The 17,814-nt window shown below is 48.1% G+C and overlaps 2 protein-coding genes across 2 annotated transcripts; both read right to left on the bottom strand.

Annotated features, from left to right (window-relative positions):
* Window positions 1–1,228: 1,228 nt before the first annotated feature.
* Window positions 1,229–7,486, bottom strand: LOC115615296 (protein FAM83D-B-like). The gene is made up of 4 exons (XM_030503324.1): window positions 6,951–7,486; window positions 4,807–4,974; window positions 4,088–4,212; window positions 1,229–3,840 (listed from the first exon to the last, which is right to left on the bottom strand). Exons 1-4 carry the CDS (start codon window positions 7,401–7,403, stop codon window positions 3,450–3,452), a joined length of 1,137 nt encoding a protein of 378 aa, XP_030359184.1. The 5' UTR covers window positions 7,404–7,486; the 3' UTR covers window positions 1,229–3,449.
* A 369-nt stretch (window positions 7,487–7,855) lies between these two features.
* LOC115615317 (protein FAM83D-A-like) lies at window positions 7,856–16,120 on the bottom strand. Its single transcript, XM_030503366.1, has 4 exons — window positions 15,653–16,120; window positions 12,313–12,480; window positions 11,338–11,462; window positions 7,856–10,975 (listed from the first exon to the last, which is right to left on the bottom strand). The coding sequence occupies exons 1-4, from the start codon at window positions 16,103–16,105 to the stop codon at window positions 10,018–10,020; spliced, it is 1,704 nt and encodes a 567-aa protein (XP_030359226.1). The 5' UTR covers window positions 16,106–16,120; the 3' UTR covers window positions 7,856–10,017.
* Window positions 16,121–17,814: the final 1,694 nt, after the last annotated feature.

Genomic DNA, 17,814 nt, shown 5'->3' with positions numbered 1-17,814 from the left:
CCTGCGCAGCCAATGACAGGATCCCGGAATGGTTTGGGTTGGAGGGACCTTAAAGCTCATCCAGCTCCAACCCCTGTCACAGGCAGGGGCACCTTCCACAAGCCCCTGTGTCCAACCTAGCCTTGAACACTGCCAGGGATGGGGCAGCCACAGCTTCTCTGGGAAAAGTCTGTGCCAGCGCCTCAGCACCCTCACAGGGAAGAGCTTCTGCCTCATCTCCAACCTGAACTCCCCTAAGTTTAAACCCATCACCCCCTGTCCTGTCGCTACAGCCCCTGATGAAAGTCCCTCTCCAGCATCCTTGTAGCCCCCTTCAGACACTGGAAGCTGCTCTGAGGTCTCCATGCAGCTTCTCTTCTCCAGGCTGAAGAACCCCAACTTTCTCAGCCTGTCTCCATACGGGAGGAGCTCCAGGCCCTGATCATCCTCGTGGCCTCCTCTGGCCTTGCTCCAACAGCTCCATGTCCTCCTGATGCTGAGAAGACCAGAACCGCACACAGTGCTGCAAGGGGGGTCTCACACGAGCAGAGCAGAAGGGCGGGATCACCTCCACGACCCGCTGCTCACGCTCCTCTGGATGCAGCCGGGATGTGAAAGCCGGCTCCGGGGGCAGCGCCGCTGGTGCAGCAGGAGAGCAGTACGCCGCCCCGGCTGTCTGCAGGCAGGCGAAGGGCCCCGTCAGATCCCAACCCTGCATGTGATGGGGAAACCATGAAATGCTGAAGCTTTGGGCATTTCCCTGTATTAATGGCAAGAAGGGCTCCAGATTTGTAGCACCATGTGTAAGTGCCATGCTAGTAGTTCCACACACAGAAGTGATGTTGCTGAGGACCACCCTTCCCCTCCAAGCCCGGAGGAAAACAGTAAAACACAGATACTGCAGGCCCAGGGCAAGCCTGAGCCAAGCCCTCCAGACACTACTGGAAAGTATAACCTGGGGGAGAAGCTAGGATTTAACAGGACTGAAAGACTGCCTCCAGAAAGTCCTTGTCTTGTTAATTAAGTAAAACTAATGGCTTCCCTGCTCCACATGAAGGATGCCTCCACACTATGTGCACCACAGCTGTGGCACTCTACACCAGGAAGCTGAAGGACTAGAATGAAAACAATTACAGTCATATTAATAGCTCCAGTGGTGCCCTACCACTGGCTCATTACAGCCCATGACAGTTGTTAGTGAATCAAATTTAATGTAGATTTAGAGTTAATTAAGTATAGGCTGCAGGAAAAAAAAAAAAAAAAAAAAGAAACAGCTTCCAATAAGTTTAGTAATGCTGTCAAAATTAATGCTTATGGAAAATAATCACATTTTACATACTTATTAATCATTCTCCTTCTTCATGAATGACTGGACACAGTAGCGGTGCAGTTGTGGATTACACAAAACCGCACTTCTCAACACTGTACCTCCATGGCCACTTTTTATGTCAAGTTTAGGTACCACTTGAAAAAGAGGTTATGCAGTTAGAATTAAAGACATTCTTAAAATTCTAGCTATACATTGCTATGTATTTTTCAGATTAAGTCCACTCTATCAAAAATAAACACAACTATTACCACAGTATTTTGTATCATCAAGATATTAAGCAACTGTTGAGAAAAAGTCCTACTAACGGCACATGGGAAGAGTTACCTGTTAAATCATGAGATGAATAACAAAGTTAAAACCTTATAGTTGAGAAAACATACAGATAATTATTGTGAAAACAGGATTGCACAAACAATATTGTGCATAGAGTACAACACTGTATGGGTTTGGTTTGTGAAAAATACAGGTAAGAATAAAAACACATGTATTTCAAACTTCTTTACATCTGGATAAAAGCTAAGACTGTTGAACTATGAACTGTTGAACATTTACAAATTAGGAGAGTCAGAACTATTACATTTCCATGAGCGTAAGAAAAAGAAGAAGAAAAGGGGCACAGATTAGTCATATCCTAACTAGTACATCATTGCAGTCCAAATGGTCCAAAAAAACATTTTTGTAAGCTCCGCATGTCCAGTTTAATGTTATCCTGGTGAGATTTAGCAGAGATGCACGCGAAATGCCCCAGCAACGTTTTAACCTTCCCCTTTGAAGCCCAGAACCCACACGACACTTATGTAAGGATACACCTGAGGTTTTTGCAGTAGCAAGAGCCTCAAGAACAACCTGAGGAATGGTGTGCCTTTGCTTTTGCTACAGCTGCCACAGCTGGACTAACGAGTTTCTGCACTGGCAGGCTGCTGGCACTTCAGTGCCTGCATGCACAGCTGCCTGGGAGCATACACACAGCCTATTCATTTGGGGTTTTTGTTTTTCTCTACAAATGGAGGGATTGGGGGGACAAAAAAAAAAAAAAAAAAATCAAACTTGCATAAAACTTTAAGAATAAATGGTTCAATTTCTGATTTTTACATCATTGCATCTCTGGTTGAAGTCAGGCTTTTGAGAAGTAGCAGCAGCTTCACAAATTTCAGATCTACTCAACTTTTCCCATAAGATCAGACAGCAGTAGCAACCTGAATATATATATATTAATGCCAGGAAAATGATCTCATTTGGCTCTGCTGCAAACAGGTTCTTAGGAATGCTATCCCTTGCACACAAGGGATAGTATTTTAGATATTTATTGATTGATTTTATCTAAATTCATCTAAATATTTACTTAAATAGACTAGATATTGACTAGAAGTCAATAATGGCTTTCTAGGTGTTATGAAAAGGTTTGGGGTTTTTTTGTAAAAATGTTTGTCTATTTAGATAGGTATTTATTGCAGGATTATGTATGTCCAGCAACCCAAGCATTCTTATAATTAAGGTCATTTCAAATTCAATCAAAACCCTTCTTCGCCTGATGTTACCTCATCCTGCCAGGCAGCACAGCTTTGCAGAAAGAAAACGTAACATTTGAGGACTAGTAGCATCATACTGATCTACTAGTTTCTAGGTTATGGTTACTCCAGTTCTGTGTCATAAAAACATTCATAGTGAGTTCATGCCACACAAGACTCAGTTCAGAGCCGTGCAGCAGTCCTGCTATTCATCTCTGGAAGACTTTTAAGCAACATATTTCCCAAACCTAAATTACTTTAAAAAAAGATTTGAGTTACTGAGCTAAGCCGCTGGTAACCCATCAGCTGAATACATGTAAGAATAGCTGAAAAATGAAAAATGACAATCCGACAGAAGACAGGTCCTAGAAGTCAGTAATGGCTTTCCAAGTGTTAAGAGGGGTTTTGTTTTTTTTCTAAAAGCACATCTGAGCTGAAGACAATACCCTAACTGTATGTGTTGATCTGCATTATAGTGGTCTGTGAGTGAACCCACAATGACAGTATCACTTCTCTCAGTTCAAGGTTTGTTTCCCAGCTGCTCTCACAAACATTCTGTGAGACAGCACTGGACATGGACAACTGGACGTGGCTCCTGAGGTTCTGCTTCTCGCTTCGAGTGAACATGCAATTCATCTCTCTATGATCCAGTGTGGCCTCATAACTAGGGAACCATTCCTCTTAGTCAGTGGAGGAGAGACATGCATTGCATTATTTGACACGTAGACAGCCTCCCTTGAGGCATGCAGCCAGCTTCGCTTCCTTTTGAGATTCCCTACAAATGCTCTAAGATACAAAAACTCCATTCTCAGGAAGTTTTCCCTGGTCAAGTCTCTGGAAGCCACTGTTATACTGACCACCTGGTCCAACACCTTATTCTTCCTGCAGCTGGCTAACTCTTTGAGGTTGATAGGCTTTGACCGTGCATAAAGAATCCGAAATTCCAGGTCAAAGTGTGCAACTGCGGGGCCTGACAGGATCAAAATGTTACTGCTGTTCAGCTTCCCATCTGTCCACGTGAAACTAGCAAAGGAAGGATGAGAAAATTTTGAGTTAATTCAAAATAAATAGCAAGCAAAATATTAACTGAAAATTCTCTTTCATCATATTAAGTTAAATAATTCCTATAATCCAAACGATAGGCAGTGTGCACTTTTTAGGACAAACATTACACATTTACTCTGACGAGGAAAGCAGTTTTGCAACATGGCTCATTTTCCTTTCCATATAAAGAAATCATGTGAAGCAACATAAAGAAATTGGCACTTGCCTGTAGGAGCCTGTTGTCACTCTAATGCCATCGATTAACATGAACTTCTCACGGACTTTTCCAACAATTTTGGCACCCGACCTCGTGTAGTATGTGTTCCCCGTGATATTTCGAATTCTCATCAACTGTTAAAGATACGGTATCATGTGGATTTCAAAGGTCAATGATTGTGTTTAAAGGAGTAACACACAACAATGATCACCGATGAACTAGCAAAGGCTGCTGCACAATGGCATGAGATCCACCCTCTAGGAACCAAATGATAATTTTGTCTAGTTTTAGTAGGCAAAGAGGTGGCATTAAGGGGCAAACCCATAAACTAATTGTGCAGAATATGACTGTAAAAACTCCTGCCACCTAACCTCGGAGGGACCCAAGTTCCACAGAGTCCTGAGAACCTGCTTCTCCACCAGCCCGCAAAGTCTCAGCGAGCCTGACCATCTCCACTCATGCTTTAGGAACTGGACATTCCTCCTGCATCGCCTTTAGTATTCAATTAGCATTTGTGCTCAGAAAGCACACATAACATCCACTTACAAAGATTTCAGTTTCTCTGTTCATTTGCTTCTTATGGTTAAAGCTTCCAAGAAAGAGCTAGAGCTACATAAACCCAATTTTAAGTTGTGGCAGCAGAAACAACAGTTGTTTCTTCTTGTGATAGCTCAAAGATCACAGCCACAAGAGGATCAAGTCTGTCCCATGAATATGACAAGGCTCACCTTTTCCTTTTCAAGGTCAACTCCCAGATCCTTGCACATTTTTAGAAAGTGGGAAAATGAAGACTGATCTAGAAGGATATAGGCTTTAACTTGCCGCTGGCTACAAGCTTCCAAGAGGTCTTTGAAGATATCGGTATCTGTGAAGGAATCCATCACCAGGGCAATCATCTGCAACAAGTTTCAGAAGAAATCATTAGGCTGGTTCCACAGCACCCCAAGGGAGACGGCATGTGAGGAATTTAACCTTCAAATTAAATATCCCCTATCTCCCTCTCCCCCCTTCTTTTTTTTCCTGGTGGTTATGGAACATGGGACAGAATTCTGTGATCCTTTTGTTGTTCACAGGACTCTTGGAATGTTTAACAGACATGTAATAGAAAGGAAAAAACTGATTACAATAAAGTTCTGCGAAGAGAAGGATGTTTTAGTAAAGGCGGTTACCGAGTATAGTACACTGAGGTACAGGAGATAAAATATACATCGCCTTCACTATGGTCCTGTGCTATACAAATCAGGGAAAAAGAAACTGAGTTTATGGGCAGAAATTGTTGTTAAAGATTCTTTGCCCCAATTTTGTTGTCGCTTGACTCGTTTATCATAGAATCACAGAATGGTTTGGGTTGAAAAGGACCTTAAGATCATCCTGTAATTTCAACAGTGGACACTGAAGCTTCTTTTGCCAGGATTTGTATCTTTTTTGGTTCCATAGTTATGGACAATCTACCCTGAAAGCCTATTGTGGAAAGACACCTTTTCTCTCTTTAAAAAAGAGAGTTCATCACTAATTAGCAGCAATCATAGCTCCTGCATTTAGTCAGTTGCTCATGGGTTTTAATTAAGGTCATCCTAAAGCCTTCCCTTTCTTACTGCATAACTTCGCCTTCCAGGAAAAATTACAGAAAACTGAGCATTTGCTCCTTTCCCCACACCTCCAGAGCACTGCCAAGACCTACAAAGGCAGAGAGAGAACTGACACCTCTCCAAAAACTTAAGTGAGCTCATAAACAAGTATTTTGCATGAGAAAAAAGAAAGACATTTTGCTGTCAGTCTTCTTCACCTACATCAATAACTTGGGTGTAACAGGAGCACAGAGTTCAATGTGGAGACATTTGGGGTGCTGGAATACCTCAGAAGAACCAGAACAGTGGAAAAAATAAGTGCATTGGTCAGGTTTCTTCTTCACCCTGACATATGGGAAAACCAGGGGTCTACTTCTGTGCAAGACAAATTTGGTCTCTGATTCCTCAGCAAGAGGGTTTTTTTCCCCAGGAACAGATGTCTTTTCCTCAAAAGCACTGCCAGAAGAAAAAGATGAGCTGATTTCTAAAGCATATGCTCTCCAGAGTCTATCAAACTTGTCAAGCATGAAAAGAAACAGTATAAGAAAAACCCAAACTACCAATGAAACACATGGACTGATCGCCAAGGTTTGCTTGTACCCACAACAGGATGTGGAAGCAACAACTGATTAACAGAGCCAGGAACCTGTCACTCACAGGTGCCAACTCCCTGAATGAGCTTCATAAGCTGTGTTTTCATCAGTGTGGGGGAAAAGCTTGAAAAGAATCATAGAATCATGGAATGGTTTGGGCTGAAGGGACCTTAAAGCTCATCCAGCTCCAACCTCCTGCCACGGGCAGGGACACCTTCCACTAGAGCAGGTTGCTCCAAGCCCCTGTGTCCAACCTGGCCTTGAACACTGCCAGGGATGGGGCAGCCACAGCTTCTCTGGGCACCCTGTGCCAGCGCCTCAGCACCCTCACAGGGAAGAGCTTCTGCCTCAGAGCTCATCTCAGTCTCCCCTCTGGCAGGTTAAAGCCATTCCCCTTGTGCTGTCCCTACAGGCCCTTGTCCAAAGCCCCTCTCCACGTTTCCTGGAGCCCCTTTAGGCACTGGAGATGCTCTAAGGTCTCCCCTTCAGGAGCCTTCTCTTCTCCAGGCTGCCCCAGCCCAGCTCTCTCAGCCTGGCTCCACAGCAGAGCTGCTTCTAACGAAGCGTTCTTTGCCCGACGGGGGTTCTAAAGCCGCTTGGCCTCGCCGAGTGGCTCCCGAAGAGGACGCACGTCGATGCCGTCGCCGATGCCCGTCCCGGTTCGCAGCCCCGCTGGAGCAGGGCCCCAGCCGGAGCCGAGCCCGCACTGACCTGCCGTGCGGAGCGGATCTGCCGCCGCACCGCCTCCTTGCAGCCGTAGATGCTGTCCCCGCAGCCGGGCTGGAAGTGCGCCTCCACCCGCGTGAGCCCGCGGAAGGCGCCGCTGGCGAAGCCCGGCCAGCCCAGCTCCAGCGCCGGCGGCTCCAGGTCCGAGCGCTCGGGGAAGTAGGTGAGCGAGGAGGCGTCGAGGGAGGCGCCGGCGAAGGGCTCGGCCGCCGGCTCCGGGGCCGCGGCGGGCGGCAGCGCGCCCCGCGCGATCGCCTGCACCTCGGGCTCCGAGAGGAACGGCGGCAGCTGCTCCCGCCGCAGGAAGGCGCGCAGCGCCTCGGGGCCGCCCGCCACCAGCTCCTCCAGCGCCAGCCGCTGCGCCTCGCTGTATGGCCCGGGCGGCCGCGGCGGCCAGCGCCCGGCGCCCTCCTCCAGCCACTGCGACGGGTTCGCCATCGCGCGGGTCGCGGACCGGCACAGCGCGGCCCTGCCCCGGCAGCGCTTTTATAGCGGCTCCGCGGGCGGGCCCCACGCTCTGTGGCTCTTCCCCGCCTCCCGCCCGGCCCCGCCGCAGCAGCTGGCGGACGAGCAGCCTCCGCTCCGCCCGGCCCGGCCGCTGGAAAGCCGCGGGTGGCGGAGGCGGCTGTGGTCAGCCGCCCAGGGAAGAAGCATCCGCAAACACTCAAACCTCGCATTAAGCGGAGAGAGGAAGTACAGCCCTGGCGCTGCTGCCTCTGTGATCAAAGGGCTGCTCCTAAGGTTTAGGACGGCCAAGCCCCGCCCCCGGCAGGCGCCCCAGCACAGCCCGCTCTGCGAGCCCGGGGTAGCCGGCGAGCTCCAAGCACAGGGACGTGCTGGAGAGACATCTGGGTCCAAAACACCAAACAGAAAACAAAGCTCTGCAGCGATCAGGTGAAAAACCCCACGGCAAAATGAGTTTATTTGTAAACTGGTTCTTGTTCTTGTGAGAGCACCGTAACAGCTGCTCAGTGTAATAAAGGTACATAGCACGTAAGTTGATTTTACATACATTGAAGCACTGCTGAGCACAGGCACTCGAAATTGGCTTTGACAGTGTATCTCAGCTCCCTTTCTGCTACTCACTTCACTCCCCGTGTTCCAGCTCGTGGAACCAGTTTCTTACCTCTTTAAGCACAGACAGAGCTTTTCTGCCTGAACCTGCACCCCTCTGTACATCTGCTTCCTTCCTCACAGAAGGAGTGGCTGCTTTGAAATCCAAGCAATAAAAGTAGCTAAGCCTCTTTATGCTACATGCGTATCTATATGATTTCAGAGCTAGGAACGCCTAAGTTAGTAGAAAAAAGCATTGCTCTCTACACTGCACTTGCAGCCTGTTTGTGTTTTGGATATTTTTCTGCATATTCCCCAATTCTTTGCTGTTTATGGGAATATTAAAGACAACAGCTGAAATGTGCCATCTACTGGACACGTGTGTGGATAAATAGGAAAATACACAACCCAGACTCTGGTTTGACTTGGCAGAACAGTCCGGTTGGCCATTCACATGCAGGGCCAAAGGGGAACAGCACAGGTCAGGTGTCAGAGACCCTCCGCACTGCTCAGACGACTAATCCGGCAAGCGCACACACACAGACTGCTGCTCGCAGAGCCATGTCACGTCCCTGCAAAGCAGCTTAACCTAGGATGCGTTTAGTACTGAAAATAGAATATATTGAAAAACTAGAGTGGTACTGCAGCTCCTTAAACCAAGTTAGTAGAGGAGAAAGGATAAGCAGAGCAGAAAACAGGATATTTCAGGTAGGACAGTTTAAAGAACAAAGGTGGGTTTGGGGGTGGTTTTTTTCTCACTTTCACACTTGTACAACATTACCAAACATAGCCCATAACATTGTGTAGTGCACATCAGTTTGCTTTTAAACAGGGGTTTGTCATGTGCCCTCAGCAATTGGCTCATCTCTACATTTTGTACAGGTCTCTTCATAGAAGCAAAATGGCTCAGATGTTCCTAGACTGAGCCAGAGCTGGAAGCTCATTTTACAGTGCTAGGACTGAAAGTCTTAACTCTGTGTAAGAAGTTGCACAAGAAACAAAGATCCTTGAAGTCATTCCAAAAGAGAAGTCAACCAGGTGTGGAGCAGCAAGATACAAACTCCAGATACCATCTCAGCTCTGCGCACAAGCACAAAACCCAATACTTCAGCTACACCTTCCCCTCAGTAGTGGTACAGGTCCAATAGATCCAGCTTTTAGTTCCAAATACTGGAAGCGTTTACATGTTTTACTGTCTCTAAAATGGGTACAGCTATAATGGAGTGCTAACTTGCTATTTTCCCATCCTGGTTTTAAAGTGATGCTCTTCTGAGGATGTGTGTGTATATGTATATACACACACACATATATATACACAAAAGTGTGTGCGTATATATGTATCTACACAAAAGCATGAGGGGATGATCAAACTGAAGAGCTAAATTAGCTCAGCCCATTTCCGAAGGTTTGAGCAATGGGCAAAGGATACTGTTGAAGATAAGAACCTGCAGCAGCTCCATTAGACCCTTTCACAACTTTAATGGAAGAGTAATGTATATATTGCTGAAGTCAGAATAAAATCAGCTTTATGGCTCTTTATAAAGGTTGTTTCCCCTCATGCCAAAGATAAAGTAGGAAAAAAAGCCATTTAAAAAAAAAAAAAAAAAAAAAAAAAAAAAGTATACATTGACGTCACTGGATCTGCCTTCGAGCAGGACCTGTCTGACTCGAGTTTTCCCAAATGTACATAAAGCCAGAGCGTTACCAATCCTAGAAAGCAGTAATCAGTTTACTTTGCATGTTATACATCCAGAATTAAAATGAACCTTCACCACTAACACATATAAGAGTGTTACCATATAAGTAGTCACCATATAAGTAGTCACCCTATAAATAACCACCTCTTCTTCTTATTGCTTAAACTGCATAGTATAAAACAAAGTGCTGGAGGGTGATGTACACGTGTATTAAAAAAAGGAAAAGTCCTGGAAGGCAGTGGGATAATCAGCAGGAACGGAGTGACTGCAGTTTGAGAATGTGTGTTCTGCATTCAGTGTAGTCATCGTTTATTCAGAGAATAGAGGGAAAGGTCCCGGAGGCTGCGCAGGCTGGCACTGATGTCACGCCTCTGTTTCAGGTGGCACCTTCCTGTGTACTGGGACATGTAGCTTTCAGGCTCATGTCCCTTCCGGGACAGGATATGTACCATGTGGCTCAGCTTCGACCTGATAGAGGAGTAGTGGAACTGCCTCTCCTTGTGCAGCTTTTGGAAATACTCTGCCCTGTGACCAAAAGGATATTCAAAGGACCGGAGAGAAGATACAGAGCCAGTAGAGCTGGCAAGAGAGCACTGGGATGAGGATGAAGACAATGACCATAGACTAGAACTTGATACAGCCTTTCCAGACAGAGAAGATCCTTCTTTTGACAACTTTCTGTGAAGCAGGGGTGTTTCTGTGTACTCATCTTCCCTTGTCTGTGTCACTGCAGTCTTCAACAAGACTGAAGTCTGAGTGCCCATCATTCTAGCAGTGACTGATGCCTGCGTGCCAGTTTCTGCTGTCACAAAATAGGTCTGCGTGGCAGCATTACACACAGTCACAGCTGGCTTCTCTTCCCATGGGCCAGTTTGAGTTGATGTGCTTCTCCATTCCACAATGGCCACTTGATTGCTGAACCACTCCCCTTCAGAGAGGCAAGAATGCCCCAGGTTACAAGAGTTTTCTCCAGAACTATCTTCAGCCTGATCTGGTTCTTTCAATAGTTTCTTAGGAGTACTAGACAATCTGGCAAATTCTGCTCTCAAGTTGCCTTCCACAGTGTATTCTTTAGAGGACTCTATTCTGCTCACCAGGTGATCAAATATCCCACTGTTCCTGCAGCTGGACAGACACTTAGAGCTGATGGGCATTGACTGGGCATAAAGAATCCTGAACTGGAGGTCAAAGTGTTCAACCACTTGCCCTGACAATAGCAGCAAGTTACTGCTGTTCAGCTTCCCATCGGACCATGTGAAACTATCGGAAAAAAAACAAGAGCCACAGTTAACCTCCAGTGCATTTCAACACATACAGTTACAGATAGCAAGACTTAGCTTAGAAGTGCTGTGCACAAAGAAGGGTATAAAGTTGACAGACTGTTCATTCTCTCTTTTTCAGGAAAAGCTCTATTTAGCCATGGCCAAGTGATTTGCTAGCAACAAGTTGTGCAAAACAGTTTTCCAAAGCTGTTTCCAGGTGCATGAGCCCCACCTGGACTCAGCCAGTCCACTTGCCATTGGCTTTCATTAATACCAGGCAAACAGCAAAGGTCATACGTCCTTCTTGCAGAACTCCCCCTTTCTGTAGCTTCACCAGCACCATCAGACCCCAATACTTGCCTGTAGGAGCCTGTTGTCACTCTAATGCCATCAATCAACATGAACTTCTCGTGGGCTTTCCCAACAATTTTGGCACCTGATCTCAGGTAGTACGTGCTCCCTGTGAGGGTTCGAACTCTCAGCAGCTGTTTCAGAAAAGGGAAAAAGTATTATCAGATCTAAGTGAACTTCCAAAAAGTTTTGATTACCAATTCTACCTAAAAGCAGCTACGCACACTACAGAAGATGGGAATGAAATGAACTTCCTCACACTGTCTGCACGTGTTATTTGTTAAATTTCTGTTAGATTAGGAGAGTCTGTGGAGAGAACAGTTCTGATTCATTACTGCCCAGGAGACTAGAAGTGTTCCCCATCCAGAGAAGCTCTCACTGGAGTGAACATAAGCCATTCCAAGCCATGCTGTAACAGTCATGTCAGCCTCTATTCAGAGGAATTAATAAATCACCTGGGTCACATCATCCAAACCCTTTCAAAAGAAAGAAACTACGTATTAGGAAAGAAACAAGACGTTACCAGAGCTATACCGCCCTTGAGCCGTGTTTCTGCTTCCTTAGCAAGCAGTTCCTTGAGCCAAAGAATAAAGCTACTTACATCTTGCAAAATCAGTTGCTCCCTCAGGATGTGGATCACAGTGCACACCTGACCCAGCGCAGGGCACAGCTGCAGCTCCTGCACACAGGGAGCATAGCGAAGGAACATGTGCCTTTTCTGCACGGTTTTCGCTGAGTTTGTGAGCACTTTCACATGTTGGATTAGACTGTACTGAAACCATGCGATACTGAGCTTTGATCTTCAGGAGCCGAGAAACATGTCAGAAAATCCCCTTTTACACCAGTTACCAAACACACAGGAGGCTGTACTCTTTCAAGGGAGCCTGCTGGTTTACAGAAGCGTAACTTTGACATCCATAACCATAAACTGTACCACAAAATATAAAACCAAACTACTCCCAGGCACCCACAGTCAGTACTTACACTTTCCTGCTTGGGACACACTCCCAAATTCTTGCACATTTCCAAGAAATGGGGTAGAAAGCCCTGGTCAAGAAGGATGTAGACAGGGACTTTGCGGTTGTTATAGGCATCCTGAAGGTCACTGAAGATATCAGTATCTGTGAAGGCATCCATCACAAGGGCAATCACCTGCAAGAGAAGTGACAGCATTTGTTCAAGGGCTTTGCTTTACACAAGGCCAGATCGTTGCCTCCCCCAGCCATCTTCTGCTCCCACCATTGAGGCCAGATGCACATTTCTTTGTCCTGCTGTGCAGGCGCTGGCAACCTGTAAAAGATTTCTATGTTCCCACAATGTTTCTGTAAATTCCTTGTCCCTGGATAGAAAAGTGTAAGTCTGAAGAGGGTTTTCCTTGCTTCTGCTGCAGCTTTTGTACATTTTCACATCCTGATTTCATACAAGAATCTCCTCTAATCTGGCCTTTGGGTGACACTGGGGAAGCCATCACAGCAGAATGGAATTCCAGACCAACCACCTCCATCTCCTGTTCTCCCAGTGTGACATACCTGCTACAGGGAGCCACTGCCTGCAGGAGAGTTAGCTCGTCTCGCCTCCTCACTGCCACTGCTGAGCATCTCACAACCCCTGGCTGATTCCTCTATTTGATAGGAAGGGAATGCTGTCCCTAAATAAGCTACCAAGACATAAGCTATTTCTGTGACAACATATAAACTGAACACACAGTTTCCAGGCTCTTACCAGGCGTGTTCCAGGTTTCCACTGCACACCTTCACAAGAAATCCTTCCACTCACTCAACTGTTCTTTACAAGAGGCAAGTCCTAAGATGGGGAGATTTTCTTTCAACAGGCCAAAGACAAGATGACAGTCCTGTGTTTATGAACCACCTCTCTAGATAATTCAGAGCCAGATCGCACACTGGTTTGATTCTAGAATTCTCACCCTTCAAAATCAGGAACACACATCGCTGTGGGGACACAAAGGATTTGGTTTCATGACTTCTCTATTCTCTTTCTGTCAGAGCAGCATCAGGGACCATGATGACACAACCATTGCTGGTACCCAGCGCCTGCCCTCGTCAGATCAATAAGGCGTTTGCACAAGGTGTGCCTGCTCGCAACACAGCTGCTCTGTGTGTGGTATTGCCTGTGCTCAGAGGAGACACTTCCCACAAGAACTGGCTAAGCTTTGCATTCCCACCTGTGCTCTGCTCCTTAAGGGGTTGGCTCCATGTGGATGAGTTCTTGGGCATAACGTACACAGGCATGTTGGTATTAGTTTATGCTTGTACTTCTTACATCTCTCCCATGGCTTTCTCCACCCAACTACTTGTCTAAGTGCCAAGGAAGACGAAGAAAAAAACAGATGAGTAAGAAAATAACCCCTGAAACCAGAAAAATTTACACTAAACCCCTTGGAAGCACTGGTGCCTTCAAATGACTATTCAATTAACAATATACTTAGATTCTAATCCCAGAATCAGCAGCTGAAAAGAAATACACTTCTACTCAAAATGTGCAAAAGTACAGTTACATTTAGAGGAGGGAGAGAAAACCCTTTTCTCTACACTCATCCATTCAGGATAGCAAAGGCAAGATAGCAACAGGGTCCCCTTTAATCACTTCAACTAACTGCATTAGAGTGAGCTGAGAAGAAACCGTACAGCATCTGAGGTTTTCCCATTCCTCAAATTAACTCGAAGAATTCAGACATGACTGAGCAATATCACACTGCATCTGATAGCCAAAATTTCTCTCCATTCTGTGTCCACAAAAAGGCTCCCTGGAACAGACAGATGCACAGCAGCGGCAGGAACGGTTCCCCTGGCTTTTGGCTTGGTGTGAGAGAAGGCATTTGGCAGGATGCTACAAGCAAGAACATTACAAACGAGTACAGCTTTTTGGATAAACAGGTATTTTCATGGAATTTCCTGAGTCACCAGACCAGTCCCGTCCACCTGATAGCGATCCCTTGAGAACAGCGCTTCCTCTGTGAACGTTTCTGGCGAGAAGCCCATCGTTCATGTCATCCTCATACACACCCTAAGCTCCTGCGCTCAGAAGAGGGCTGGGACTAAGCTCAGCTGCTGTTCAGGGTGTGCTTTGTGCGCACACGTTACACAGAGCAGGGCTCGCTTCACCTGCCCACTGAAGAGGAAGCTGTACATTTAAATTTTAGCTAAGCCCATTGAATGGCTGCTCACGAGAAGGGTGGTTCCCTCCTGGGGATTACAGTTGGAGGCTATAAACTCAGGTAATGTTATGAGTTACAGAGAACAGTTAAAAGTCAGTACGCTGCATAACCTTTAAGCCATACTCTGTACCTGATCAAAACCATCCACTCCTGTAGGAGGGGAATCCTGCTAAGAGCAGCTCTGCACATTACTTAGGAACAGTCAATGAGGTGAAGAAAGAAGATATAATCATAGGGTTATCTCTTAGTAAACTTCTTTTATGAAAGGCCTTTTTTTGTCATATCCTTTTAGGAACAGCAGGAAGTTTTTGCAAGCAAATCTGTCTTGCATAGCACATTGGTAAGGAACTCAGAAAAGGAAACCTTCCACCATGAACAAGAGCAAGATCAGCGTGTAAGCGGTGGGTGGTTTGGCCATGAAGAGCAGCAGGGGATCTGCACATGGTACTGGGGACAGGGAACACTTGGTCCAACACCTCTGGAGCGACAATAATGGGGATAGCAAGATATCATGAGTGTAGCACATCAACACACATGGAGGAATGAGTACCACTCGTGTATTTATAAGACTGTCACAGAATCCCACAGTGGTCTGGGTTGGAAGGGGCCTTAAACTCACCCAGTTCCAACCTGTTACCACAGGCAGGGACACCTTCCACTAGAGCAGGTTGCTCCAAGCCCCTGTGTCCAACCTGGCCTTGAACACTGCCAGGGATGGGGCAGCCACAGCTTCTCTGGGCACCCTGTGCCAGCGCCTCAGCACCCTCACAGGGAAGAGCTTCTGCCTAAGAGCTCATCTCAATCTCCCCTCTGGCAGGTTAAAGCCATTCCCCTTGGCCTGCCCCTACAGGCCCTTGTCCAAAGCCCCTCTCCAGGTTTCCTGGAGCCCCTTTAGGCACTGGAGCTGCTCTAAGGTCTCCCCTTCAGGAGCCTTCTCTTCTCCAGGCTGCCCCAGCCCAGCTCTCTCAGCCTGGCTCCACAGCAGAGCTGCTTCTAACGAAGCGTTCTTTGCCCGACGGGGGTTCTAAAGCCGCTTGGCCTCGCCGAGTGGCTTCCGAAGAGGACGCACGTCGATGCCGTCGCCGATGCCCGTCCCGGTTCGCAGCCCCGCTGGAGCAGGGCCCCAGGCGGAGCCGAGCCCGCACTGACCTGCCGTGCGGAACGGATCTGCCGCCGCACCGCCTCCTTGCAGCCGTAGATGCTGTCCCCGCAGCCGGGCTGGAAGTGCGCCTCCACCCGCGTGAGCCCGCGGAAGGCGCCGCTGGCGAAGCCCGGCCAGCCCAGCTCCAGCGCCGGCGGCTCCAGGTCCGAGCGCTCGGGGAAGTAGGTGAGCGAGGAGGCGTCGAGGGAGGCGCCGGCGAAGGGCTCGGCCGCCGGCTCCGGGGCCGCGGCGGGCGGCAGCGCGCCCCGCGCGATCGCCTGCACCTCGGGCTCCGAGAGGAACGGCGGCAGCTGCTCCCGCCGCAGGAAGGCGCGCAGCGCCTCGGGGCCGCCCGCCACCAGCTCCTCCAGCGCCAGCCGCTGCGCCTCGCTGTACGGCCCGGGCGGCCGCGGCGGCCAGCGCCCGGCGCCCTCCTCCAGCCACTGCGACAGGTTCGCCATCGCGCGGGTCGCGGACCGGCACAGCGCGGCCCTGCCCCGGCAGCGCCTTTATAGCGGGTTTGAATCCAAACAGCGCCGCGCCGCCGCCGCCAGTGGGGGCCCCGCGCCCCGCCCCGCGCCCCGGTTGGCTGCGGCGGAGCCGGCCCCGCCCCTCAGGCCCAGCCCGCTGCGGCCGCGGGAAGCAGGCGGCTCCGGCGGGGTCGTTCCTGCTGCCGCGGGGCTCGTCTCCGCGCACCCCGTCAGTGCCCTGCTCGGGCCGCCCCGGCCGAGGCGCGGTTCCCGGGCCAGGCCTGCACGGCCCGGCGCAGAGCGGCGCCGGGGCCCGGTTCCCCTCACCCGCCACGTGCCGCTGGCCCTTTGCCTTCGCCCGAACCCAGCGCCCCGCGAAGGACCCTCATTAGGAGCGCGCTGACGAACGCCCGATGCCCCGGGGCAAGATGAAACCCGGGACGGGCAGCCCCGGTTCCGGCATTCCTGCTCGTCCCCATCACACGCTGCTGCTGCCGGCTGAGAGCTAAAAGTTCTACCTACCCCCTGTCTGGGTTTATTCTTCCAGACAATTCCCGGAGCTGAGAGGGAGGCACAGACATTCAAACAGAGTCCCAAACCGTAAACCCGTTAAATAAAACTCGGTGGCATTTCTGTATTATTAAAACAAATTTAATATAATTTTTAAATTAAAAAAATCAATCTCTCTATTAAAGACATGGAGTCAAGTGCTAATACTGTCAGAGATACCCTTTTGGCATGAGTTTTACATACAGTGTAAGATTTTATGCATTGCTTCAACATGTTAAGAAACCATCTTCATACTTAGAGTAGCGTCAATTCCATACAATATCAAATATCCTTTTTTAAAAAAAGTTTTAAATATATTAGACTCTGATTGCCAAAATGCCAGTTTATACACAAAGCTGCTAATACCATGTACACTTCTTACGTATTTTTTTTTTTCACATAAAATACATGTCATCAAGTTTTATTTGTACATCATTTACTGCAGATCGCTGGAATCACGCGTTATTGCAGAGGGCTTGCTGTCATCTGTGGCTACCCCGGACATGCAGCAGCACCAGGGCCACCGACTCTCCCACAGCCTGTTCGCACGCTGCAGTCTCAAGGCTGAAGGCGCAGAGCTGACAGTGCCGCAGAGCTGACAGTGCTGAGGCTGCATCTGCACCAGTTAAAAACCCGTATATGTGTCCCGGCTGCGGGTGGAGATAATTGCATTGGTGTAGGGTTGGGAACAGGTGTCTTGAGCGAAGTCTCCAACCACTGAAACTGCTTCCGCAGTTGAAATACAGCAAAATATTCCAGGTCATAACTGTGCTGCAAGTGCTGCCTGAAGAACGCAGCGATACTCGAGCTGAGGGGGAGGAACTGGGAAGTCCATTACCAGTTTGGCTAACATGAGAAGAGCAGAATAAAGCTAAGAACAAGTAGGGACCACAAGTTCTGTGGTACAGCCACAGGCAAACCAAAACAAACAATGTACATCTTAGCTGTGTTCTGTAGTAAGAGGGGAGACTGCTGCTACAAGCGCATTCTGGATTCTGCCTGCAGAGAACTGCTATAACAAAGTAGGTCAATGTGATTTGTTGAATTAGAATGAAGACCCTGTGCATTTCATTTCTGTGTATTGAGGAAGAGAGAGGAGGTGATCATGAAAGAAACTGAAAAAGCAAATAAAAACTTCAAAATCTGGTATG

Source organism: Strigops habroptila, chromosome 13 (genome assembly GCF_004027225.2).
Source record: "Strigops habroptila isolate Jane chromosome 13, bStrHab1.2.pri, whole genome shotgun sequence".
Lineage (NCBI taxonomy): Eukaryota > Metazoa > Chordata > Aves > Psittaciformes > Psittacidae > Strigops > Strigops habroptila.
Note: the sequence above shows the minus strand (reverse complement) of the source record. Positions and strands in the feature narration are given on the sequence as shown.